General features: G+C 49.0%; 1 protein-coding gene across 4 annotated transcripts in view; it reads left to right on the top strand.

Annotated features, from left to right (window-relative positions):
• Nucleotides 1–27113, top strand: part of DGCR2 (DiGeorge syndrome critical region gene 2) — an 86927-nt gene that overhangs the window by 44319 nt on the left and 15495 nt on the right. For 2 of the 4 annotated variants that reach the window (XM_011958691.1, XM_011958694.1), the window contains 4 exons: nt 9902–10027; nt 13327–13546; nt 15133–15209; nt 21404–21580. In XM_011958691.1, coding sequence (XP_011814081.1) covers nt 9902–10027; nt 13327–13546; nt 15133–15209; nt 21404–21580 — 600 coding nt within the window. The remainder of the gene's footprint in view (nt 1–9901; nt 10028–13326; nt 13547–15132; nt 15210–21403; nt 21581–27113) is intronic. The other 2 variants (XM_011958693.1, XM_011958695.1) reach the window with 1 other exon arrangement.

Consider the following 27113-nt stretch of genomic DNA (forward strand, 5'->3'; position numbering starts at 1 on the left):
CTAGAAAATTACAGACCAGTATCCTTTGTGAATATTGATACAAAATCCTCAACAAAATACTAGCAAAACCAAGTTTCACAGTCTGTCAAAAGGCTGGGACCAAGTGTAATGCAAGGATGTCTCAGCAAACTAAAATCAATCAGTGATCAAAGACTGAAAGCTCTTGAAAGCTCTTTCTGTAAGATCAGAGACAAGACAAGGATGTCTGCTTTCACCACTTTTATTCAGCATAGTATTGAGAGTTAATTGCCCACAGTAATTAATCAAGAAGAGAAAGCTATCAAAATTGGAAAGGGAGAAGTCAAGTTATCCCTGTTTGCATGTGCAATGACGTGATTTTGTATGTAAAAACCTTAAAGATTTCACAGAAACACTGTTAGAACTAATAAATGAATTCAGCAAAATTGCAGGACACAAAGTCAAAACACAAAATAAGTTGTATTTGTATTTATGTACACTAACTGAGCAATCTGAAGAGGAAATTAAGAAAATAATTCCATTTACAGTAATAGTACAAAGAATAAAATACAGATATTCCTCAACTTAGATTTGTCTTACACCTATTGTAAAGTCGAAAAATTTTTTAGTCAGACTATCATAAGTTGGGGATCTGTTGGTACTTAAGAATATACTTGGCCAGGCATGGTGGCTCACGCCTGTAATCCCAGCACTTTGGGAGGCTGAGGCGGGTGGATCACCTGAGGTCTGGAGTTCGAGACAAGCCTGGCTAACACAGTGAAACACCGTCTCTACTGAAAATACAAAAAAGTAGCCGGTCGTGGTGGCGGGCGCCTGTAGTCCCAGCTACTCGGGAGGCTGAGGCAGGAGAATTGCTCAAACCCAGAAGGTGAAGATTGCAGTAAGCTGAGATCGCACCAGTGCACTCCAACCTGGGTGACAGAGTGAGACACTGTCTCAAAAAAAAAAAAAAAAAGACAAAAATAAATGGAGAGACGTTCCATGCTCATGGACTGCAAGATGTAAGATGTGACTGTTAACTAAAGCAGTCTACAGATTTAATCCCTATTAAAACGCCAACAAGTTTTTTTTTTTTGCTGAAATAGAAAAATTTATCCTAACGTTCATAGAATCTCAGCAGACTCCAAAGAGCCGGAACAATCTTGAAGAAGAATAAATGTGAAAACCTCATAATTCCTGACTTTGATCCTTTAACTACAAAGCTGCAGTAATCAAAACATTGTAGTACTGGTATAAAGACAGACATGTAGACCAGTGGAATAGAATACAGAGCCTTAGAAATGAGTCCTTGCGTACAATGGTCAAATTATTTTCCACAAGGATGCCAGTACCATTCAGGGAGGGAAAAAGTATCTTTTCAGAATGAATGGTGCTAGGAAAACTGGACATACACATCAAAAGAATAAAGTTAGACCCTTAGCTAATGATATACAAAACTTAACCCAAAATGGATCAGACTTAAACTTAAGACCTTAAACCATAAAATTTCTAGAAAAACAGAATAAAGTCTTCATGACATTGGATTTGGCAATGATTTCTTACATAAGACACTAAAATCACAGGCAACAAAAGAAACAATAGATAAATTAGGCTACATCAAGATTTAAAACTTCTATTAATTAAAAGAAACATTCAACAGAGTGAAAAGGCAGCCTACAAAATGGAAAACATTTGAAACTCGTATCTGGTGGGGGTTAATATTTAAAATACAAAAAGAACTCCCACAGCTCAATAATAATAAGCATCCTGGTTAAAAAATGTGCAAAGGACTTGAGTAGACATTTCTCCAAAGAAGTTAAACAAATGACTGATAAGCACATGAAAACATGCCCAACATCACTAATGATTAGAGCAACGCAAATCCAAACAGAGTAAAACATCTCACAGCCATTAGATGTCTGCTGACGAATAGAAAATAAGTGTTGACAAGGATTTAGAGAAAGTGGAATCCCTCTGCAGTGTTGTTAGGAATGGGAACTGGTGCAGCTACTAAAACAGTATGACGGTGCCACCCAAATTAAAATAGAACTACCCGGCCGGGTGCGGTGGCTCACGCCTGTAATCCCAACACTTTGGGAGGCCAAGGTGGGCGGATCAGGATGTCAGGAGATGGAGACCATCCTGGCTAACTCGGTGAAACCCCGTCTCTACTAAAAATACAAAAATTAGCCGGGCGTGGTGGCTCAAGCCTGTAATCCCAGCACTTTGGGAGGCCGAGACGGGCGGATCACGAGGTCAGGAGATAGAGACCATCCTGGCTAACACGGTGAAACCCCGTCTCTACTAAAAATACAAAAATTAGCCGGGCGTGGTGGCTCAAGCCTGTAATCCCAGCACTTTGGGAGGCCGAGACGGGCGGATCACGAGGTCAGGAGATCGAGACCATCCTGGCTAACATGGTGAAACCCCGTCTCTACTAAAAATACAAAAAAATTAGCCGGGTGTGATGGCGCACACCTGTAATCTCAACTACTGGGGAGCCTGAGGCAGGAGAATTGCTTGAACCCGGGAGACAGAGGTTGCAGTGAGCCGAGATCATGCCACTGCACTCCAGCCTGGGCGACAGAGCGAGACTGTGTCTCAAAAAATAAAATAAAAGTAGAATTACCATACGACTTAGAAGTTCGACTCAAAAGAATTGGAAGCAGGAACTTGAAAAGAGATTTGTACACCCGAGTTCATAGCAGCATTACCCATAGTAGCCAAAAGGTGCAAGTAACCCAAGTGTCCGTCCACAGATGAATGGATCAACAAAAAGGTAGTCTGTCCATCCAGTGGAAGGAATATATGGTTTACCTTATAAAGGAAGGAATTCTGACACATGCTACAGCATGGATGGACTTTGAGGACGTTATGCTCAGTGAAATAAACCAGTCACAAAATAACAAATACTATGTGTTTCTATTTAGATGTGCTGTCAAGATATTAAAATGCAAATATACAGGAAGTAGAATTGTGGTTGCCAGGGGCTGGGAGGAGAGAAAAATCGGGAGGTAATGTTTAATGGATATGATGTTTGGTAAGATGAAAAGAAGTTCTGGAGATGGATGGTGGTGATGGTTATGGAACTAATGTGAAGGTACTTAATAATGACACTTAACTATATACTCTTTTTTTTTTTTTTTTTTTTGAGACGGAGTCTCGCTCTGTCGCCCACGCTGGAGTACAGTGCGCGATCTCGGCTCACTGCAAGCTCCACCTCCCAGGTTCACGTCATTTTCCTGCTCAGCCTCCCGAGTAGCTGGGACTACAGGCCCCCACCACCATGTCCAGCTAATTTTTTGTATTTTTAGTAGAGATGGGGTTTCACCACGTTACCCAGGATGGTCTCAATCTCCTGACCTCATAATCTGCCTGCCTTAGCCTCCCAAAGTGCTGGGATTACAGGCGTGAGCCACCACGTCCAGTCCAACTGTACACTCTTAAGTGGTTAAAAATGAGTTCAGAAAATCCAATATCTGATTAATACAAATTCCTTGAAAGAAAATAGAGGAGATGGAGTAGGAGGGAATTAGCAAAGAAGTTATGTAAGAAAATCTCCCAGAAATGAAAGATTGCAGCCTTGGATTGGAAGGGCCTGGCACAATAATTTAAAAGAGGCATGTACAAATTGTCTCCTTGTGCAGCTGCAGAACATTGGTAATGCAGAGGACATCAAACCCTCTAGCGGGAAACCTGGGTCACAATAAAAGGATCAGGAATCAGAGCAGTAGACCCCTCGGCGGCAGCTCTGATGTTAAAAAAAAAAAAAGGGTGGGGCGGGTCCGCCCAGATCCGAAGAGGAACTGCTTTTGATTGTCTACTTGCAATTTTTAGTTTTATCTTTATTCAAGTTACTTATGCATACAATTTGAATATTCAAATGGTTCTGTAAATTTTTTTTTTCAATGGCAAACCCAATGAACCGCTCTAATTTTCAAGGCAAACATTGTTTTAGCTGTTGCATTTGGTATTTATCTATGTCTTTAAATTCCGTGGTTTTAGGCATTCTCTACTGATTCTTCCCTAAGCCTGGTGGCTCATTCTGGGCCCTGTGCTCTGTGAGGTCTTGCCTGCTTTCAGTGCTGCTCCTAGCTGGGCCATGCAGGAGCACTCCGTTTCCTTTTTATTGGCACAACATTTTGTTTTCACTTTTTTTTTTCATCTCACTCTGTGGCCCAGGCTGGAGTGCAGTGGCGCAGTCTTGGCTCACTGCAACCTCCCCGGCTCAAGTGATTCCCCTGCCTCAGCCTCCTGAGTAGCTGGGATTACAGGTGCGTGCCACCACACCTGGCTAATTTTTGTATTTTTTAATAGAGACGGGGTTTCACCATGTTGGCCAGGTTAGTCTTGAACTCCTGACCTTAAGCGATCGCCTTCCTCAGCCTTGCAAAGTGCTGGGATTACAGGTGTGAGCCACCGCGCCCAACTATGTTTAACTTTTTAAGAAATTGCCAAACTGTTTGCCAGTTTGGTGTGAATCCTGTAGATTCATATATATAAATTTTCTTTTTAAGTACCTAGAAGTCCCTCTTTCCTGATGTCTCTCCTCAGTTGCAGATCTCTATCAGAGTTCTTTGGCCCTTCCTTTCCCAGATGCCCCTAGTGGCCCTCACCTGTCAGTGCTGCTAGGCCAGGTTCCCCCTTCACGTGTGGGAGAATCAGTCACTCTCTCCTGTGTCTCCTTGTGTCGGAACCTCTGGTGTTTGGTTTTTATATCTTTCCTGTTTTGTTTTAGTCCCTCATTTTAGTGGAGTACTGCCCCACTTATGTGGAAAAGGAACATGGGAGACAAAAGTTTGTGTTTCCTTGTTTGCGTATCTGACGTGTCTTTATTTTACCTTTGCACATAAGTTTGGCTGGTTTTAGAATTATAAGCTAGAAATAATTTTTTCCGATAATTTTGAAGGTTAAGCTTACTCCATTTTTACAAGCTTGCAGTGTTGTTGGTGACATAAGTTTGATTCTTTGAACATAACTTGTTTCCTTACTGGAAATTTTGAGTGTCTTTTAAACCATTGCACTGCCTCCTCAGTAGGTCTTTTCATTTTAGAGACTCATGCCTTTCAGCTTAGGGAAAGGGATCACTTTCCTGTTCTCTGTTCTATTCTGTTTTCTTCCCTGTTCCCTTTTTCTGGAACTCTTTATTATTGGGAATTAGAGCTCTTGGAATGATTCCCAGTTTTTGTTTTCTCCTCTGCAGTTTTCCATCTCTTTGATTATTTTACTTTTAGTAGGTTTCTATAACTTCTGCCAAATCTTTTACGAGTTTTCATGTTTGCTGTCATATGTTCAGGTTTTTTTTGTTTGTTTGTTTGGTTTTTTTTTGAGACAGGTCTCACTCTCACTCAGGCTGGAGTGCACTAGTGTGGTCATAGCTCATTGTAGCCTCAAACAACTAGGCTCAAGCAATCCTCTTGTGTCATCCTCCTGAGTAGCTGGGACTATAGGTGCGTGCCACTATGCCCAGCTAATTATTTTTATTTTTCATAGAGACAGGGTCTCGCTGTGTTGCCCAGTCTGGTCTCCAACCCCTGGCCTCAAGCAGTCCTCCTGCCTCAGCCTGCCACAGTATTGGGATTACAGGTGTGAGCCACTGACCTGGCCTCCTGTTCATTTGTACAAGAATGTTTTCAGAGGCGAGTTAATGATGGATAGTGTTGTTTGCATGTTCCTTCTTTTTTTTAAAAAAAAATATATATATTTATATGTTTTTTAGACAGAGTCTTGCTCTGTTGCCAGGCTGGACTGCAGTGGTGTGATCTCAGTGCACTGCAACCTCCGCCTCCCGGGTTCAAGCAATTCTTCTGCCTCAGCCTCCCGAGTAGTTGGGACTACAGGCGCGTGCCTCCACGCCCAGCTTATTTTTGTATTTTTAGTAGAGACGGAGTTTCACCATGTTGGTCAGGATGGCCTTGGTTTCTTGACCTTGTGATCTGCCCACCTCAGGCCTTCCAAAGTGCTGGGATTACAGGCATGAGCCACTGCACCTGGCCTAATTCAAGATTTATTCAAGGATTACGTAAGTATTTTATTGCCGTATTACTTTGTTCTTTAATCTAGGAAGTATTCCCAGACCTCTTTTGCAGGGGGTGTGGGATGTCTTTCATGACATTGCCATATTTGAAGAGTCCAGGTCAGTTCTGTAGAATGGCCTTCCATTTGGACTTGTCTCTTTCTTCATGATTAGCTTCAGGTGAGACTTTACTTTTTAGTTAGCAATACTATGTAAGTCATCAATTATCAAATCACGAGGCCCAAGGTCATTTTGTCTCATTGTTGGTGATGTTAAGTTTGATCACTGTTGTGAATATTTCTTTACCTTTTTGTGACGAAAAGTAACTTGTGAATAAATAGTCTGTGGAGTGGTATTCCAGGTATTCTCCCTGATTCTGTTTCCTTTTTGAACTTGTTCTCCAGTGTGTTCCTGTGCTGGGGAAGCAGCAGCCTGGCACTCCAGTGGTGCTGGAGGCAGAAGGGGCACATATGCTCCGAGCTGCACAGGTCATGGGGCCCAGAGTCGGAACAGATGTGGCTCTGGGTGCTACAGTGACCCCTGCACCAGGTCCCCAGCTGGGCTGTGAGGTGGGGCTGCTAGGGCCCCGTGGCCCTGGTGGAGGTAGAGGAGGCCCCCCAGCACACCAAAGGCTTGCCCTCTACAGGAAGAGGGACATTCTCTACTGTCAGAGGCAGTCCTGAGAGGTCTGTAAGAGTTCTGTCCTGTGCAGTGCGCACTCCCCAGCCTGGCCCCCAGACTCTCCCCCAGGACACTGTCTGCCATCAGCATCATCTTGACAGCCAAGCCATTCCCCTTCTTGCTGGCAAAGGCCTGTGTCTGTGCTGGCGTTTTTCCATGGTGGGCCCAGAATGGGCATTGAATAAATGTGGGGGTGAGGGGATGAATGTGAGCATTTGTATATAAAGATAAGGCCGGGTGCGGTGGCTCACGCCTATAATCCCAGCACTTTGGGAGGCCGAGACGGGCGGATCACGAGGTCAAGAGATCGAGAGCATCCTAGCTAACACGGTGAAACCCTATCTCTACTAAAAATACAAAACAATTAGCTGGGCGTGGTGGCGGGCGCCTGTAGTCCCAGCTACACGGGAGGCTGAGGCAGGAGAATGGCGTGAACCTGGGAGGCGGAGCTTGCAGTGAGTGGAGATCCCATCCGAGACTCTGCCTCAAAAAAAAAAAAAAAAAAAAAGACACATGATGGGAAAAAGAAAGGGCTCACAATCGCCACCTGAACCCAGAGGAGCCTGCTCAACAGAGTAGTGTCCTTTATCACCATTTGTCTTTCTGGTTATGTGTCTGAAATATTTCACCTGGTCTCCCACCCCAGGGGGTAGATGGCTTCACTCAGTCAACATGGAACAACCTGGTCTTTGGCATCCATGTGACTTGGCAGCACTCTCCCTCTGTTACCTCTTCTTTCTCTTTCCTTTCCTCTGCCCTCAATTCATCTTGTCTTTCTATGAGCAGTTTTACCGGTACTGTGTTTGGCTTGGGGAAGAGGCCACGATACAAAGTGGAGCCACAGGTCTTGCCCATTTAAGCAGAGGGAGATGTTGAATTTAAGTTCAATGACATTCTCCAGCGACACCCAGGCCTGGCCTCAGGTTTGTCCCAGATGTGTCTGCCTTTGCCCCTTGCCAAAGCTGCTCCGTCTGCCAGGAAGCCCCTCTGTTCTTTCTCAGCTTCCAGTCTCAGGTCCAGTTCCTCAGAAGCTCAGGTGGCTCTTCCCTTCTCCACTGCGTGCTAATGCCCCATCCCAGTGGCTGCATCCCTGCGAGCCCTGGCCTGCATCAGAGCTACCAGCGAGTCTGTGGGTCGGGTCTCCTGCCCAGAGTGTCGGGTGCTGCAGGTAGCATGGCTCAGGACGTGGAACCAGTCCTGAAGAGCTGATGGTCCCCTAGTACTGCGTGTTTACAGCATCAAGCCTGTCATGGTGCCAGCTACTGTCCCACACTGAGGTCCTTAGGTTGTATTTAGGAGTGGTAAAGTACCCCAAAGGCACCTCTACCAAAAAACACAAGCCTTGAAGATGCTTCTCCCTTTGAGGTCTTCACTTTGTGTTGAAGGTATCTTGGACACAGGTAGCGTATTTTGTATTTTAGTGATTCCCAGTCAAATAACAACCCATCCCCATCACATGCCTGACAGGAGCTATGGAACTATGCTTATCAAGTGCTGAGTGAGTATCCAGAGTCTCAGAAATAGGACTACATACAGACTTGTGTACAAGGTGTTTAAGGCAGCCTTTTGTAGAATAGTGAAAAAAATGCAAACAGTTTAACCTTAAACCATAGAGATTATGGGAACGAAAGAAATCCATTCATGGAATACTGTGCAGCCATCAAAAGTCATGTTCCTAAACCCATTTAAAAATATAGAAAGCTGTTTATAATCTTTTTTTTTTTTTTTTTGAGATGGGCTCTGTCGCCCAGGCTGGAGTGCAGTGGCCAGATCTCAGCTCACTGCAAGCTCCGCCTCCCGGGTTTACGCCATTCTCCTGCCTCAGCCTCCCGAGCTGTTTATAATCTTAAGCTTACAAAGCAAGTCGTGAAATGGAGTGTCTGATGTGATCCCAGTATTCTTAAAGATTTGTGTAGGAAAGAGACTGGGTGAAGGGGCAGATGCTCACAAAGTTAAGTATGGCCTTTGTTGTTTATTGTCTTTTCAAACTTTTGTATTTTTTGAGCATTTCACATTGAATGTTTGTTACTTTATCGTGAGAAAAAAAAAGCATGTGGATTTTTTATTAAATAAAAACCACTGCAAAGTCTATAGGACACCAGCAGAGCCGACCTGCTGGAGAGGGGTTTGTCAGGTGGGGCTGACTGCCGGCTCAGGGTCAGGGAAGCAGGCTTTGCAGGAGGCCTCCTAACCCTCCCTGTGACTTCCTTTGGGGCGCTGAGGCCCCACTCAGCCATCTGCAGTCAGAGTGCACTTGCTGGCAGGCGTCTGTCTGTGTGCAGCCTTGCAGACCAAGTTTGTTGCCCACCTGACCTGACCTTGTACCCAATGCCCTTCATGACGCATCAAGGTACACCTGTACAGACAGAGTGGGAGGTGGGTAGGCCCATGAGGGCCCTCTTCCCTGCACCATGACCTTGTGTAAGTCACTTCCCTTCTCTGAGTCTGCCCCTCACCTTGTGAGACAGGAGGAGCATGGTTCTCCTTTTTCACAAGGGGGTTGGAGGACAAAAGAGAGTGTATGTGGATGGAAGGACTGGTGTGCACATTACTATTAGATCATGCTGCATGAAAGTATAGTTATTTCCCCATCTTCAGCTGCCTGTTCACACCTTCTAACCATGCACTGAGACCTGCTGCACACCAGGGCCTGTGCCAAGCACCAAAGAGCCAGACAGGAACATACTGAGGTCCTGGCCTGGAGGCCTTCACAGCCTTGGGGGACCAGCAGGCAGGGGGACAGACAGGCAGCTCAGGCCCCAGGACAAGGGCTGCAGAGGAAGGTTGCACATGTGGGTCTCTGTATTGGGAGAGAAGGCCCTCGAGGAAGGGGCAGGGGCAGCCTGGGCTCTGGAGAGAACTCCTTGGGCAGCCTGGGCTCTGGAGAGAACTCCTTCATGGGCCATCCCCACGGGACTGGAGCTGCTGAGGGATTTTAATTTAGGCAGGACCCTTTGCTGTGCTAGCAATGACCTGTTAAAAAATGCAATGAAGAGGGCCTCCATTTCACAACAGTAACTTAAAAAACAAAAACTGCCAAGGCATAATTTTAATAAGAAGCACAGGGGACCCATTTGATGCGACCAGCAGTGTTTCATAGGGCCCTAAAGAAAGCCTACATTGCTGGACTCTGTGCTACAGGCCCTCCCTCCAGCCTTGCAGCCCTGAGTAGTCTGAACCGTGCTGGCCAGGGAGGCTGCAACTGCACAGGCAGGACTCACAGCACACATCTCCTTTTGCTTTCAGAAGTGACGGGGGAGGCGCGTCCTCACCATGGGAAGGAGGCTGTGGATCCGCGGCAGGGGCGGGCCAGAGGAGGCGACCCTACGCACTTCCATGCAGTGAATGTGGCGCAGCCCGTTCGCTTCAGCAGTAAGTTGCAGACCTGCCCTGACTGGGACACTGGGGAGTGCAAGCCTGACACGACCCCTGCCTCTCCAGCGCTACTGTGCTGCATGAGGGGTTTCTCAAAACAGCCCTTGGAGGCCAGTGTGGGGAATGAATGAGGCTGCATGATGACCCACCTGCAGTCACCCAGCTCTGGAGTGGTGGTATGTGACTCAAGGCCCTGGCAAGTCGGCCGGCTCTGAAACCAGGCTGCTTGTTCTCACAAAGTGACTGCCTTTCAGGGCCAGAAGGCACTGGCCCTTGGAAATTCCAAAGTTGTATTATTCCCTTTTGTAAATGGGGAAACCAGCTCTGAGTTTAGGTACAGCTGATAGAATGGGAAGGCTTGACTCCTGATTGATTGATTGATTGATTTTGAGACGGAGTCTCGCTCTTGTCACCCAGGCTTGAGTGCAGTGGCTCAATCTCAGCTTACTGAAACCTTCGCCTTCCAGGTTAAGTGATTCTCCTGTCTCAGCCTCCCGAGTAGCTGGGATTATAGGCACGTGCCACCATGCCTGGCTAAGTTTTGTACTTTTAGTAGAGACCGGGTTTCACCATGTTGACCAGGCTGGTCTTGAACTCCTGACCTGAGATGATCCACCCACCCCAGCCTCCTAAAGTGCTGGGATTACAGGCATGAGCCACACTGTTCCCGGCCATTTTAAGAAAATTTTAAAAAAATGATTAGTTATTTAATAAATTACCTATGACATTGAAATTTTAAAGGGGTGTAAGATCATCAAGGAAGGTTGAGGGAAGGAAAAGCCACTGCTGAAATGGCCCTGAGCAGACCCGCTCAGGCGTGAGGTGCCCAGGTACGCTGAGCAGCAGCTGTGGGCCAGGCAGGACCGAGCCCCTGCCTTGGGCCTGTCTGCTTGTGTTACTCCTCAGCCCCCAGACTCTTAGCACTGGGGAGCACCTCAGAGGTGACCAGGTAGGCTTCTGGCAGAACCCCCACCAACCTTGGGTGCCCAGAGTGGGGCCAGGTGTTTCCAGGTGGTCATGCATGTCCGTGCAGCTGAAGCAGGGCTGAACAAATGTCCTGGTGATGCACATTGTCCCCAGCCTGTGCCCGCAGCCCGAAGGGGTCTCCACAGTGGAAGTGTGGTGTACAGGCTTGGTGTGTGAGGACACTGAGACTGAGAGGATGCCTGTAGGGAAGGGGCAGTTCACAGTGCAGCCCCAGGGGGTCCTGATGCTTGGCTCCGTATTCTTCCTTCCGCTTGCCTGTCTGTTCAGTTTTGAACAGACAGCACTTCTGCCTGGGTAGTAAGCAACTCCACCAAGTTCCGAACATAAAGAAGATGAGTCAGTGCACAGGAGCACTTCCTCCCTCCATGCCCCAGCCACTGGCTCTCCTCCTGGGAGGTCTCCTTCCCTCCATGCTCCAACCAGCTTCTCTCCCTACAGGACTTCCTCTCACCTTGCATGAAATAGGGGCCTGGCCTCTGCCTGCCTCGGCATCCTCACCTTTCCATGGAGACGGTGCAGAGCCACCTGTGGGGAATGTGGTCAGGCTGCATGCATTGGTGTGGCACCCAGGAAACACGCAATGAATGTGCACCACACCTTCTCGAGAGCTGATGCCGTGGGGTTTTTTATTGTTTTTTTTTTCTTTTTTTTGTCTTTTTTTTGAGACAAGGTCTCACTCTGTCACCCAGGCTGGAGTGCAGTGGCACACTTTTGGCTCACTGCAGGCAGCCTCTGCCTTTTGAGCTCAAGTGGTCCTCCAACCTCAGCCTCCCGAGTAGCTGGGACTACAGGTGTGCCCCACCACACCTGGCTAATTTTTTGTATTTTTGGTAGATAGAGGGTTTCCCTGTTGCCCAGGCTGGTCTCAAACTCCTGAGCTCAAGCAATCTGCCCACATCAGCCTCCCAAAGTGCTGGAATTACAGGCGTGAGCCACTGTGCCCAGCCCTCTGATTCCTTGTCTGCACCTAAATAGCTTCCCTGCACACTCGGGTGTACCCTTCACGGTGAGCAGATCATGCTGTCTAGCTGTGGCCATGCTTAGGGGCCAGGGCTGCCCCTCCTTCTCTGTAATCTATGTGCCTTTGTGAAGACATCACACACACACATGCTTACATAATAAATACATGGCGATAACGTCTCTAGAAGTTTTATTAGTGCCAGAAGACATAGATGCACTTTAAAAATGGCATTTTTATGGCTCAAGCCTGTAATCCCAGCACTTTGGGAGGCCGAGACGGGCGGATCACGAGGTCAGGAGATCGAGACCATCCTGACGAACATGGTGAGACCCCGTCTCTACTAAAAAATACAAAAATCTAGCCGGGCGAGGCGGCGGGCGCCTGTAGTCCCAGCTACTCGGGAGGCTGAGGCAGGAGAATGGCGTGAACCCGGGAGGCGGAGCTTGCAGTGAGCTGAGATCCGGCCACTGCACTCCAGCCTGGGCGACAGAGCGAGACTCCGTCTCAAAAAAAAAAAAAAAAAAAAAAAAAAATGGCATTTTTAATTTCACAACTGGCTTTGCTAACAATTGTTACTCTTCTCCAGTATACTAAGATGAGATACCCAACATTTGAAGGTTAAAGATTCTGTAAAACAGATCACTGATATTACCTAGGGTGAGCTGTAAATTACCAGGCATTCCCATGTGTAGGTGTAGGAGTTGGAAGTGATAGGTGGGGGAAGTGAGAAGACGCTGGCCAGACTCATTGGTACTCAAGTGCTGGCTGGCTCCTCAGCTTTGTCAGCTGTGGCATCGCCCATACCTTATTTTGTTCACCTGTGGGAGGCAGGGGCAGGTTACACAGTGTCATGGCCCTCCCAGCTGTTATCCTTTGAGCTGCTGTTTTAGAACAGTGGAGGGTTGGCCGGCCCCCACTGCAAATGCTCACGTAAGTAGAAAAGGAAGAGAGGGGAGTGGGCTAGCTGGCAGCGGAGGCCAGGAGAGCTGGGCATTGGAAGCAGGGCCCAAAGTGAACTGCATGGGTGTTGTGCTGTGTTGTTAACCCAGAGGATGAAATCCGCTTTACAAGATGTAATTCAACAGCCAATCTTGACTAGTGAATAAATTAAAAGATGTTATAGAAGTGGGAGGAGTCACCAAATGTACTTGTATCATTGAATCTGTTTTAGAGAAACTTGAGCATTTCTGCAATGTGGTTTCAGAAGCAGAGCTTGTCCTCTTGAGCCTCAGTTTCCCCACTTCTCTAGGGTGATTTACAAGGTGTGTCTGTCCCTGATGGAGCACATAGAATTTCCATTTTGGAGCTGGATCCTAACTTGGGGGACAACTCCCCTTCTGTCCTTTATGTTTCCTAGGGAAGTGCCCGACAGGGTGGCACCACTACGAAGGCACGGCCAGCTGCTACAGGGTCTACCTGAGTGGGGAGAACTACTGGGATGCCGCGCAGACCTGCCAGCGTCTGAATGGCTCTCTCGCCACCTTCTCCACCGACCAGGAGCTGCGCTTTGTCCTGGCCCAGGAATGGGACCAGCCGGAGCGGAGCTTTGGTTGGAAGGACCAGCGCAAGTGAGTCCTGAATTGGGGACCTGGGGGGCCTGGAGTCAGAGTCTGATGACTACTGAGCACATGGCCTCTGACCACTCAGTAAACTCCTCTCTTAGGGCACATCTGGCAGACAGCAGGCTGGGAAGACCAGCTCGCCCACTGGAAGCCCAGGAGATCCATGGGTTGGAATGTGCATTGGGATCGGTGGAGGGGCCTGGGGGCAGGGGCAGGCTGGACTCTGCTGCTACTTTGTGGGACTGTGGGGTCGCCCCTTTCATTGGTCCCCCTCTGTGTGTACAGCTGCAGTTGCTAAGGGCAGGCAGGGGACCTGGGGGTGCTGGCTTGTGTGGGGAGAGCTGCTTGGTGTGGGGCTTCTGGGCCTGGTGTGAGGGGTGTGCAGTAGGTGGGGGTTCCCCCTGAGAAAGCAAGGGGTCCTTCGCTTCAAGACCTCAGCTGGGTTTTGACTCCACAGTTGTGCCCTGTGTGACTTTGGCAAATCACAAGACGGAGTTGTTTCTCCTTCTGCAGCTACAAAGGGCGGAAACTAACTCTTAGCTCACAGGTTGCTGTACTGACCCCTGAAGACAGGCCTGTGAGTCCAGTGGAGAAGCAAGAGGGCATAGCCCAGAGGGCAGGGCAGCCTCGTCTCCGAGGACAGCCGTGTGGTGGCACAGCACAGGCCAAGGGCTGAGTGTGCCATCCCTGGGCTCCTGCCATGCAGGGAGACCTGCTGATGGGCATCTCCAGGCTTGGGGCTGGATAGCTGAGCCAAGGAGCACAGACTAGGCAGGAGCTTATGGTGGTCAACCAGCTCCCAGTGCAAGGTCCCTTCAGTGCTAGGCCTGCGTACTCAGGAGCAGGCTGCAGGCCTGAGGTAGGCTGGCTCTGAGTAGGAAGCCGTGCAAGTGTTTTCAGCCTCCATGGTAGTGGAAATTTGCAGGGGCTTATGTCTTTATTGAGATGCAATTCACATGCCATGAAACTCACCCATGTGGAGTGCCCTGTTCTGTGGTTTTAGCATAGTCACAGAGTTGTATTCATGGGGTTTCATGTCTACCAAGAATAAGATTGTTCTTGCTTAAATTGTGAAAGCTTTATCGGTTCAGCTCATAGAAACAATCTTGGCAAGAGTTCCCTGAGATAAAAGTTTTCTTGTCCTGTGAACTTCCTTGTTTTGAATTTTAATGCATTGTAACATGAGTGTCTCATGTTAGAAGCTCAGTGTTTTGGAGGTCAGTATAGCTGTTAAAAAACAATCATCCCAGCACTTTGGGAAGCTGAGGCGGGTGGATCATGAGGTCAGGAGATCGAGACCATCCTGGCCAATATGGTGAAACCCCGTCTCTACTAAAAAACAAACAAACAAACAAACAAAAATTAGCCAGGCGTGGTGGCGGGCCCCTGTAATCCCAGCTACTTGGGAGGCTGAGGCAGGAGAATTGCTTGAACCAGGAAGTCAGAAGTTGCAGTGAGCCGAGATCACGCCACTGCACTCCAGCCTGGCAACAGAGCAAGATCGGTCTCAAAAAAAAAAAACAGAAAACACAGTCATTGATGGCCGCATCCCTCCTGCCGCTGAGATCTCTCTCTGTCTCTGTTCCCTGCAGGTTGTGGGTTGGGTATCAGTATGTTATCACCGGCCGGAACCGCTCCTTGGAAGGTCGCTGGGAGGTTGCATTCAAAGGTGAGCCCTTGTGGTGTGTGGGAGTGTTTGAAGCTGGGCAGAGTCACCCTGATTTGGGGCCTCCCCTCCTCCCTCTCACCCAGTGCTGCCTGGCCTGTAGGGGCGCTGTGCAGGGGACATGGAGAGGGTGAGCCCCAGTTGCAGGGAAGTCTGTGGTCAGCCAGTGCAGCCTGCAGGTCAGGCCCTGCATTGGGCTGTGGTCATCTCTGGAACCCACTGTTGCATCTCACTTTGGCCAGCTTTCTAGATTGTCCCCTCCTCCCTTTGAAGTTAAGGACCTTGGAGTATAAAAATAAGCATGCAGAGTATGCCCCTGGCAGGCTGGAGGTGAGGACAAGCTTGCCAGGACAAAGAAGGTCAGAGATAGAATCCAGACCTGAAGGAAACTATCAGGCAGATAGACTTAAAATAGATCGTGTGTGTGTCCCCTCCTCCCTTTGAAGTTAAGGACCTTGGAGTATAAAAGTGAGCAGGCAGAGTATGCCCCTGGCAGGCCGGAGGGGAGGACAAGCTTGCCAGGACAAAGAAGATCAGAGGTAGAATCCAGACCTGAAGGAAGCTATCAGGCAGATAGACTTAGAGAGAAAGAGAGAGAGTGAGAGAGAGAGAGTGTGTGTGTGTGTGTGTGTGTGTGTGTGTGTGTGTATGTGTGTGTTCAAAGATGTTATGCTGCCTGCTTGGAAATACCAAGACGATGTAAAGGAAACATGGCTGCTGTTTCCTTTACGTTGGGAACTCGGACTTGGCTTGCCCTTCCTGTCCCATTGCCCTGGCACTAGCGAGCTCCTCCTGGGCATACTCCAGCAGTGCCCTCTCCAGCTGCCGCCAGGGCCACACTCACTTGCCTTGCCCCTTGTCAGGCCTGTGTGTTGGGCTCTGCTTTGTGCCTGTGGCTTGAGCTAGGATTTGGGTTCTTTTCATAAACACATCCCAGTCCTGCTGTTGATGTCTTGAGTATCTCTGACAGGGTTGAAAAGAGTCAAGGCCTGGGTGGCCGGCTTCCCTGGAGAGAAGAGGGCCCCACAGAGACGGGGCCATGCCTGGCTGCTGGGACAGGGCAGGAGCAGAGGTGGGGGCTGCAGAGCCCAGCAGATTGGGGTCACACTTGCTGTCCCGCTCCTGCTCAGGACAGGTGCCACCCTGTTCTCATGACCACCAGTGCCCTCCTGAGAGTGCCAGCCACATTTGCATTCCCCGGCTTTATGAGTGCATTGTTTAGATTGCTGTTGACTAATCAATGGCGTCTGGGTTTCCAGGCCCCAGTGTCAAAGTTTGCCTTGTAGAACATAATTCTCCTGGTAGCTTGTCCTCTTCACACTGGTGGTTGAAGAGAGGACATGATTCTGAGTGGGATGACAGCACATTCAGAGTTGGGGATTCGGGACCCCATGCTTGGTGTGAGAATGGCAAGGGTCCTGGGTGGGATTTAATGGCCAGGTGCAGCTTGGTAACTCCATTGGAGCATCAGGCAAGAGAGTGAACCTAAAATTTAGAAAAAGATTGAACATGTGTGTCGGTGCTGGCAGCCGCGGCTGGCATAGAGCTCCCTATTCGTGCAGCTCAACGTGCAAGGAGCCCCACAGCATCCTGGAGCTTCGCGGGGGTGACCATGTGCCGCTGCCTGCTTGTGCCCAGTTAAATGGATTCGGGAACTCTGTTAGCGGATTTAAATAGTGGTCACAAAACAAATAGTAAAAATAAGTTTTCTGCTGCAGGATAACTGGCCCTTGATGCAGCTCAACCTCATGAGTGGTTCTGGGCTTAAAGAGATTAAAGAAACATAAAACCAAATGTGGCACATGAACCTTGATGGCGTCCTGGGTTGGGAGGCTTATAAAAAACTCCAAAGGACAATTCAAGAAATGTAAGTGGGGACTTGTGGAAGATTCATTTTCTTAGGTGCAGCAGTAGCACTGTGGTTATGTGGTTTAGGAGCCAGTATCCTGGAGTCTGCAGGGGAGGGGCTCCCAGGGTGGTAGGGCAGAGAGGAGCCAAGCAGTAGGGTATGGTCAGCACCAAAGCAGCTTGGGTGTATGCACTCCTCTCTCCATAGTGGCATCGTTTTAAAAATTCCCGTACCAAAAGCAAGCTGCAGAGTGAAGACAGTACTGGGTATAAAACAAGCTAACAAGAGCATGTCCAGCCCAGCCCAGCCCAGCCCTTCTCCTGCCCAGGGACATGGTGCAGAACAGAGGGCTCATTGGGGTCTGAGGGGTTGGCCCCCCAAAAAATACCCAAAAAACCATGGGAAGTGGATGTAAGTCTTTTGTTATTCATTCCGAACCCTTCCCTAAGAAAATACTATACATGAGAATATTAGCCAATGATGGTGGGAAGGCCTCACATTAAGATGTCGAAAAATGTTTCCTTCATCTACATGTTGTCCATCTTTTCTGTGTTGTATAATATGTTCTGGGTTGGGGTGTGATACCATGGTACGTAGACGCTTACTATGCCCGTGTGTCGGCACCCAGCACACACATTTGAAGTTGGGAGCTCGTTTCCGCGGGGCTCCTATGCGGCTTGGTGGAGCGCTCTCCAGCTGCTCCCCCGGGCCCACACCAGCCTGTGCGCGCCATCCAGGGGCCAAGACCCTGCAGGTTTGACAGCACCAGGTCATGGTATGCCCTGGAGATAGAACTGCCGCTGCTGCCGCCAGAAGACATGGGGCCAGGATTTCTGTAACATTTGTGCAGAAAGGTTGAAAAAATACAGATCCTTGTCTAGGGAGACTCATCCACACCGCCCCACGTGCTGCTCCCAGGGCCTTCCCCTCAGCACCAGCAGTGTGGCTTCTGTCTGGTGAGTCATACTTGATATTTACCTTAAAACATAAAAGTGAAAACACCATGTGTTTAACGTGTCCACACGTGTCACTTGCTCATGTAAGATCACTCAGTGCCTGGCTCTCATTTGTCCCCCATGGTGTCTCAGCACGCACGTTGCAGGTTGGCTGAGGTCAGGAGGTGTGTGACTGAGTAGAAGCCTTCTTTTCTCCTCCAAAATCTTGTGGCCAGTCCTTCGTGGTCTCCATCGTCTTTCTCTGGTGCTATACACGTGGGATTGTAGGGTGCTGCCCCGTGAGGCCAGCAGTCAGGGCTGTGGTCCTAGGCCAGCCTGCGGGACCTGGCGTCTAGAAACCTCAGTCAGCAGTGAGGAAGGGGCCAGGCTGGCCTAGCAGCCACTGGAAGATGCATTGTAGAGACCCTGCCCTCTGGGTGAGGTGACCATTGGGCTAGGATGGGGTCAGCTGGGGTCGGCCGCAGTTCCTGGAGGGGAGACAGCCCCTGAGTGGGGCAGCTGCCACCGTGGTGGGGCATTCGGGAGGATCTGGACAGCCCCTCGTGGGCCCTGAGTGGAGGCTCACTCTGTGGCTGCGGAGGTGGCGAGACAGGAAGGGGAGGTTCTTTGAGGGCTCAGAAAAGTGAGTGAAGGTCTCCCCACCACAGGAACAATGGGGGCCGGGGGGGCCGGGGAGGGTTCTCCAGGCTCGGAGAACAGGGGCAGAGATGGAGGTGGCAGTGATTGCTTGCACGTGTGGGAGAAGATGTGGTGGCAGAGGTAATCAGGTGACGTTCAGATGCCCTTGTGTATCAGTCTCTGGAGCAGGGTGTCCTCTGGTGGCTGGTGACAGCCCAGCCCAAGGCTCCTGTCAGAGCCTTGTCCACACCTCATGTGTGGACAAATTGGGAGGGGGCACCTGGAAACTTGCTGCCACGCTGTCGAGGTGAGGACTGGATCTGCTGGGGTGGCAGGGGTTGAGGAGAAGTGTCTTGGAGGGAGGCTTGGGAGGAGGGCTTTGCGCGAGGAACTGCTCCTAGTCACTCTAGTAGCCAGGGCGGCTCTGCTCACAGGGCCTTTCTCCAGGATGAGGGTCCTTCAGGAAGAGTGGGATGTTTGAGGTAAGGGGATGTTCCAGGAGGAAGTGGGAAGCCCTGGAGAAAAATCTGCAGAACTCATCCCCAGTGCAGTATAGGGAAACCTCCTGGCTCCTCTCACACCTTTGGAATACGTCCAGGATCTCATCACCCGGCACCAGTCTTGCAGCCCTCACCTGGGCCTGACACCCAATCATCCCTCACCTGATTGTGCTATCTGGTCTCCTGGCCCCAGCCCCACCATTCCTCATACAGCTGCTGGGGGTCCTTTCAACTCTGCTCCCTTGTTCACAGCTCTCGTTTCTCATAGAAATCACAGTTCCATCAAAGCCAGCAGTCCCTTCCCTCACTACCCTCATCACCTACCACTCCCCAGCCTCTTCTCCAGCCCCACAGGCTGCCTCATTCATGGCTGTCACTGTGAGCCCTTCCAGGGATGCTCCAAAGACGAGCACCTGCCCGCTCTGCAAGGCTGCACCTCGGGTAGGCATGCAGTCCCCACATGACCAGCCCCCAGTCAGCACCTGGATGCAGAGCCACCAGCAGCTTCCCTGGGCAAGGGCGCTGCACAGGTACCCATGCAGCTCACTGCCAGGAGGGAGCACTGTGTGGCTTACTGGGCCTTGGCCTGGAGTCCCACGTGAACCCTGTTTTGCTGGTTGCCTGACCCCACTCTCTGACTTGGCTGTGCCCCAGTCCAGGCAGCTTTTGGGGCAGATGCTGGGTCCCAGGACTCTGCCCGGAGAGGTCATTTGTGGCCTTGGTCTCAGTCTGCCGTCATGTACTGTAGTTGTGGTCAGGAGCTCTGGGCTGGCAACTAGCTTCAGTACCAAAGATTTTTTGTTCGTTAAAGACTGGAAGGAACCCGTTTGGTTTTCATCCCATGGGACAAGAAGGCAACTAGTGAAGAAAACAGTGTTTAAAAGGGGAGGGGCTCTATTTAGGTGAGAGGGCATCTGTGGGAGATGAGGAGGGTGTGCAGGGGCTCGGGGGCCTGGAGAAAAGTGGGGTGGTGTACAGCGTGATGGTGGTGGCACCCACTGTCAGCAGTGGAGACGAGCGCTTCAGTTGGTATGGGGAGGTAACTCCAGACAGTGGGCCTCTTTCCTCCCCTGCTGTGGGTCTGATACATGCCAATGAGGCAGGCAAGGTGCTAGGCCTGTGTGTCTCTGGGAAGGGGGTGCAGCTGTTGCTGTGACTGTCTGCTGGCCCGGCACAGGTCTTTCAGGTCTCAGAGCTTCCTGAGAGCTGTCCTGCCCGTGGCAGGGCACCGTTTGTCCGTCCACAGGCCCACAGCATAGGCCTGCTTCCAGACTCACTGGCTCTTTTGAGGCAGAGCCCCATGTTTCATGCTGGGTGTAAATGGAGCTCCAAAAGATGAAGGTGAGCATGCTGGAGGCTTATGAAGGGGTGAGCTGCACTGCTCTCTTAGGAGGGGAGAGCGCCAGGTGTGCCTTCATTATTCTGCTTCTTGGAATGGTTGCTTTGTGTTTCCAGTGATCCTGGCTGGGTAAGCCTCAAGGAATCTTGGCGGCCCAGACTGGAAGGGCCATGCAGGGGAGAGAGCGGGGCCTAGGGCTGGCTGTGCCATGCCCTGGGTGTGGCCAGAGCCCACCTAGAACCTTGCAGAAGAGAGACTTGGAGGTTAGCAGTCCCCAACCCTCACGCTGTCTGTGGCAAGGGTACATGGTTTCTGACTGCTTTGTGCCTGGCTTAGACAGGCAGGAGCTGAGTGGTGACAGTTTCCCTTGAGCTGAGAGAGGTCCCTGGGAACCAGTGCTTCCTAAGTGTTGCCTGTAGCCAGCTGGTGGTAGTGCCGGCCAGTGCCGATGCTGTCTGACGGTGCCTTCCTCATGGGTGCCGGGTGGACTTTGTGACTCCTCTGTTTATGACTGAGTGTTCTGTCCTAAGGGAGAACTTTCCTGCCTTTTTCGCCTGCCCATTCCCGTTTGCATTTTAATCCAGTGTGCTACAGTCCATTACTTTGTTATTCATGCTGTTGCTCTAACTTTAAATGCCGCCCACTAACCCTGATCCAGCACCCTCTTTTGGTGCTCAGGCTGGCACTGCTACCCAGGGTTTGTGGCCTGTGTATTTGCAGGCCCCACAGAGTGGCTCCTGCCAGGCCCAGCACCTGGGGTGACTCCCAGGAGGTTGGGGAGTCCTGAATGAACACCTAGCCACAGTGACCACCAGCACTTGGTGGCCCAGGCCCTGTGGTTGATGATCCTGTCTGACGCCATGGTCCCCTTGAGGACTGCACAACTTGTCCTCTGATGTGATGTTGTCCAACCCCACCTTTTGTCTCCCCAACAGGCTCTTCAGAGGTGTTCCTGCCCCCAGACCCCATCTTTGCCTCGGCCATGTCTGAGAATGACAACGTGTTCTGTGCCCAGCTTCAGTGCTTCCATTTCCCCACCCTGCGGCACCACGACCTTCACAGCTGGCACGCCGAGAGCTGCTACGAGAAGTCTTCATTTCTGTGTAAAAGAAGTAAGCCCCCTTGAGCTGGCATTCTTGGGGATGTCTGGGCCCTTGAGTCACTTTGTTGGACCCTGAATTCAAGGTTTCTGAGGCAGAACCTGATTTGCTGTGTTGGGGTGGGCACCCCTCACCAGCCAAGGTTTCTGGGGCAGAACCTGATTGCTGTGTTGCGGTGGGCGCCCCTCACCAGCTCACACCTTGTTCTTGGGGCCCGTCTGCAGCTCTGTGACCAGGGCAGCTAGCTGGTCAGCGTCTTAGAGTCCACTATTCTCTTTCCCAGGGAAGAGACAGTCATCCTCGTCCTCCCTGCCGCAGTGTTGTTAAGAGAGTAGATGGGAATGAGGACCCAAGGACTTGGCGTCTCTGGAGCATCTGAGTCCATCAGTCACCTCCCCACCCCCGCTTCTGCCATCCTTCTCTCTGCTTCTCAGTTTACCTTGCCAGTCTATGGTGTGTTTCTTTATTTTATTTTATTTTATTTTATTTTATTTATTTTATTTTATTTTTTTTATTTTATTTTATTTTATTTTATTTATTTTATTTTATTTATTTTAATTTATTTTATTTTTTTTTTTGAGACAGAGTCTCGCTCTGTCGACCGGACTGGAGTGCAGTGGCCTGATCTCAGCTCACTGCAAGCTCCACCTCCCAGGTTGAAGCAATTCTCCTACCTCAGCTTCCCCAGTAGCTGGGACTACAGGCGCCTGCCACCACGCCCGGCTCAGTTTTTGTATTTTTAGTAGAGACGGGGTTTCACCGTGTTAGCCAGGATGGTCTCGATCTCCTGACCTCGTGATCCACCCACCTCAACCTCCCAAAGTGCTGGGATTATAGGCGTGAGCCACCGTGCCTGGCCTGAAACTCTTTTAAGAATGAGGTTGGGGCTGGGCGCAGTGGCTCACGCCTGTAATCCCAGCACTTTGGGAGGCTGAGGTGGGCGGATCATGAGGTCAGGAGATAGAGACCATCCTGGCTAACACGGTGAAACCCCATCTCTACTAAAAATACAAAAAATTAGCCGGGTGTGGTGGCAGGTGCCTGTAGTCCCAGCTATATGGGAGACTGAGGCAGGAGAATGGCATGAACCTGGGAGGCAGAGCTTGCAGTGAGCTGAGATGGTGCCACTGAACTCTAGCCTGGGGGACAGAGCGAGACTCCGTCTCAAAAACAAACAAACAAAAAAAGAAAACAAAACAAAAAAAAAAGAAGTGAGGTTGGCCTGTTATATTTTTTTCTATACTCTCCTTGACTCTCTCTTTTTTTTTTTTTAAGGTGGGTCATCACTATGTTGCCCAGGCAAGAATGCAGTGGCTAATCACAGGCATGACCCTAGCACAGTACAGTCTTGAACTCCTAGGCTCAAGTGATCCTCCTGCCTCAGCCTCCCAAGTAGCTGAGACTCCATTGACTCATTTCTGTATTACACTGTATTAGTTTTCTGAAATGAGTTGGCAAACATTTTACTGTTCTCTAAATCCATATTGAACAAGTTGGAGATAATCTTGTCTTTGAGTGTTCGATAGAACCGCCTTATAGGACCATCTGGGCCGGGGGAGGGAGACTTCTGTAACTTGTTAATTTAGGTATAATTTCAAGCTTACGGAAAAGCTAGAATAATACAAGGAACTTCCTTTCATATACTATTTACACAGACTCACCAGTTACAATATTTCTTTTTTTTTCTTTTTCTTTTTTTTTTTTTTGAGATGGAGTCTCGCTGTGTCTCCCAGACTGCAGTGCAGTGGTGCGATCTTGGCTCACTGCAAGCTCTGCCTCCCAGGTTCACGCGATTCTCCTGCCTCAGCCTCCCGAGCAGCTGGGACTACAGGCGCCCGCCACCACGCCCGGCTAATTTTTTGTATTTTTAGTAGAGATGGGGTTTCACCGTGTTAGCCAGGATGGTCTCGATCTCCTGACCTTGTGATCCACCTGCCTTGGCCTCCCAAAGTGCTGGGATCACAGGCGTGAGCCACCACGCCCGGCCAGTATTTCAATTTTACTACATTTGCTTTATCATTCACTTTCTCTGCATATTTTTTTTTAATCACTTGGGAGTAAACTGAAGATACTGTGGACCTTAAGCCTTTTCTACTTAAGTGTATATTTCCTAAGAACAAGGACACTCTTTTATGTACCTACACTGTGTGGATCAAAATCAGGACACTTAACATGGATACATTACCATACAATAATCCACAATCCATCATTCCAGTTTTATCAGTTGTTCGAATAATACCCTTTATAACTTTTTTTTTCCTGGTCCAGAATCATGCATTGCATCTAGTCATCATGTCTCCTGGATTCTTTTAGTCCTTCAGTTTGAGTAATTTCTGTTGACGTGTCCTCAGGTTTACTAATTCTTTGCTTGGCTGTGTCAAGTCTGCTTATGAGCCCGTTGAAGGTATTCGTCATCTGTTTCATTGATTTTGTCTGTTTTTTTATTTCTAGGATTTCCATTTGATTCTTTTTTTTTTTTTTTTTTTTGAGGCAGAGTCTCGCTCTGTCGACCGGACTGGAGTGCAGTGGCCTGATCTCAGCTCACTGCAAGCTCCGCCTCCCGAGTTTACGCCATTCTCCTGCCTCAGCCTCCCGAGTAGCTGGGACTACAGGCGCCCGCCACCACGCCCGGCTAATTTTTTGTATTTTTAGTAGAGATGGGGTTTCACCGTGTTAGCCAGGATGGTCTCGATCTCCTGACTTTGTGATCCCCCTGCCCGTCTCGGCCTCCCAAAGTGCTGGGATTACAGGCTTGAGCCACCGCGCCCGGCCCCATTTGATTCTTATAGTTTCCATCTTTCATCCAAATTTCCCATCTAACTTTGTATATTGTCTAGCTTTTCCATTGGAGCCTTTAACAAATTAATCACAGTTATTTTAAATTCCCTGTGGGAAAGTTCCTTCATCTGTGTCATGTTTGAATCTGGTTTTTTGAATGTTTTGTCTTTGGAGCATGGTACTTTTTTCTAGGCTTTTCATTGGAAGTCTGACATCTTGTGTGGGACAATAGAGACTGAGTTCAATAGTTTTGTGCTTGCAATGGCCGTGCCTTCACTTCCACTAGGCCTTTCTTGTGGGAGGGTCTTTAGTACAGTGAAGGGCATTGATCTGGGTGAGAGTTGGGCTGGGCTTGGGGTTTGTTGGCACTGTAGTTGCTCTCAGTGCACCTCAGGCTTTCGTAGTCAGCAGGATTGTTGTTCTGGGTGGAGGCTGGTTTGCCAGAGGGTTTTTCTTCATGTCTCTGCCACCCTCCACTTTAAGTCATCCCTTTGGGCCACATCTCTAGAGAGTCTGTCTTTTGCAGCCCACCTAGCAGGCTGTGTGACTCAAAGCTGGTTAGCATGCCGATAGTAGGGTCTGATGTTCTAACTGCATCTCAGCCTTAGACAGGCCCAGTGCCCTGAGCATCCAGGGTGGACCCGTCACAACTGCTTCTGACCCTCCTGCAGCTGGAGTTGGGTCCAGCACAGTGGCTTTTCACCAGGGCCCTAAAGACTCCAGGTATGCTCTGATTAGAGGCAGGCTGACTAGAGCAGGGCAGTGGAGGTGATTGGTTTGGGGAACATATTTGACTTTCCCTGGTGGGTTTTGAGTTGGAAGTATGGACTCAAAATAGAGAAGCTGGTGGCCATTGACCAGATCCTGACTGCCCTAGACTGGTTGCCACAGAAGTGGTAGGTCAGAGGCCTTTGCTCATATGTGGTCTGGCCTTTGTCAGGTATCGTCATGAGGCAGAAATGTTCTATAAATGGAATCATATAGTCTGCAACCTTTTGAAGTTGACTTTTTTCCACTCATAATTCCCTGGAGAGTCATCCAAATTGTTACTTTTATTAACAATTTATTCCCTTTTTTTTTTTTTTTTTGGCGACAAGGTCTCTGTCACCCTGTAGTACAGTGGTGTGATCACTGCTCACTGCAGCCTCAACGTCCTGGGCTCAGGTGAACCTCAGCTTCCCGAGTAGCTGGGACCACAGGTTCATGCTGCTGTGCCCAACTTATTTTTGTATTTTTTTTTTTGTTATAGAGGCGGGATTTCGCTATGTTGCCCAAGCTGGTCTCAAACTATAGGCCTCAAGTGTTGAAGGACATCTGGGCTGATTCCAGTCTTTGGCTATTACAATGAAAGCTGCCATGAACATCTGCATACAGGTTTTTGTGCAAACATGTTTTCTTTCTTTCTGTGTGTGTGTGTGTGTGTGTGTGTGTGTGTGTGTGTGTGAGAGACAGAGTCTTACTCTGTTGCTCAGGCTGGAGTGCAGTGGCACAGTCTTGGCTCACTGTAGCTTCAGCCTCTTGGGTTCAAGCGATTCTCATGTCTCAGCCTCCTGAGTAGCTGGGATTATAGGCATGTGCCACTATGCCCAGCTAATTTTTGTCTTTTTAGTGGAGACGGGTTTCACCATGTTGGCCAGGCTGGTCTTGAACTCCCAACCTCAGATGACCCACCCACATCGGCCTCCTAAAGTGTTGGGATTACAGGCATGAGCCACCGCATCTGGCTGCAAATGTTTTTTCAGTCCTCTGTGATAGATGCCCAGGATTACAGCTGCTTGGCTGTAGTGTAGTTGCATATTTAGTTTTTAAAGAAATAAGCAAATTGTTTTCCAGAGTGGCTGTACTGTTTTATGGTCCCACTAGCAATGTAGGAGTGATTTCATTTCTCCATGTCTTCCCCAGCACTTACTGTTTTCACTATTTTTCATCTTAGCCCTTCTGTTAGGTATGCAGATATCTATGTAGACATGTAGCTCCTTGTGGTTTTAATTTGCATTTCCCTGAGGCTAATGATGTTAAAACCTTTTCATGTTTCATGTGCTTATTTGCCATCTATATATTCTGTTTGTTGTTCATGTTATTTTTCTGTTTTCTCTTTGCATTGTTTGTTCGTTTTGGTTTGAGAAAGGATCTTGCTCTGTCACCCAGGCTCAAATGCAGTGGTGCAATCATAGTTCACTGTAACCTCCAGCTGCTGGGCTCAAGCAGTCCTCCCACTTAAGTCTCCTGAGTAGCTGGAACTGTAGGTTTGCACCATCATGCCTGGCTAAGTTTTTTATTTTCTATGGAGATACAGTCTCACTACGTTGTCTAGGTTGGCCTCAAACTCAACTCCTAGGCTCAAGTGATCCTCTTGTATTGAGATTACAGGTGTGAACTAATGATCTGTTTTGTTCTTGTTTTTTTTAAACTGTTGAGTTTCGAGGTTCTTTATGTATTCTAGATACCAGTCCTTTGTCGGATATGTGGTTTGCAAATATTTTTTCTAGTCTGTAGCTTGCCTTCATCCTCTTCACATGAGCTTTCAGGAAAGAAAGTTTTGTTACTGTTTTTCCCTGGCAGTATAAGTTTACCCAAAGAACAAAAGTTCTTAATTTTAATGAAGTCCTGGTTATTCGTCTCTCCTTTTATGGATTTTTTTTTTTTTTTGAGATAGAGTTTCACTCTATTGCCCAGGCTAGAGTGAAGTAGTATAATCTTGGCTCACTGCAACCTCCACCTCCTGGTTTCAAGTGATTCTTGTGCCTCAGCTTCCCAAGTAGCTGCG

This window comes from Colobus angolensis, unplaced genomic scaffold (genome assembly GCF_000951035.1).
Source record: "Colobus angolensis palliatus isolate OR3802 unplaced genomic scaffold, Cang.pa_1.0 Scaffold471, whole genome shotgun sequence".
Classification (NCBI taxonomy): domain Eukaryota; kingdom Metazoa; phylum Chordata; class Mammalia; order Primates; family Cercopithecidae; genus Colobus; species Colobus angolensis.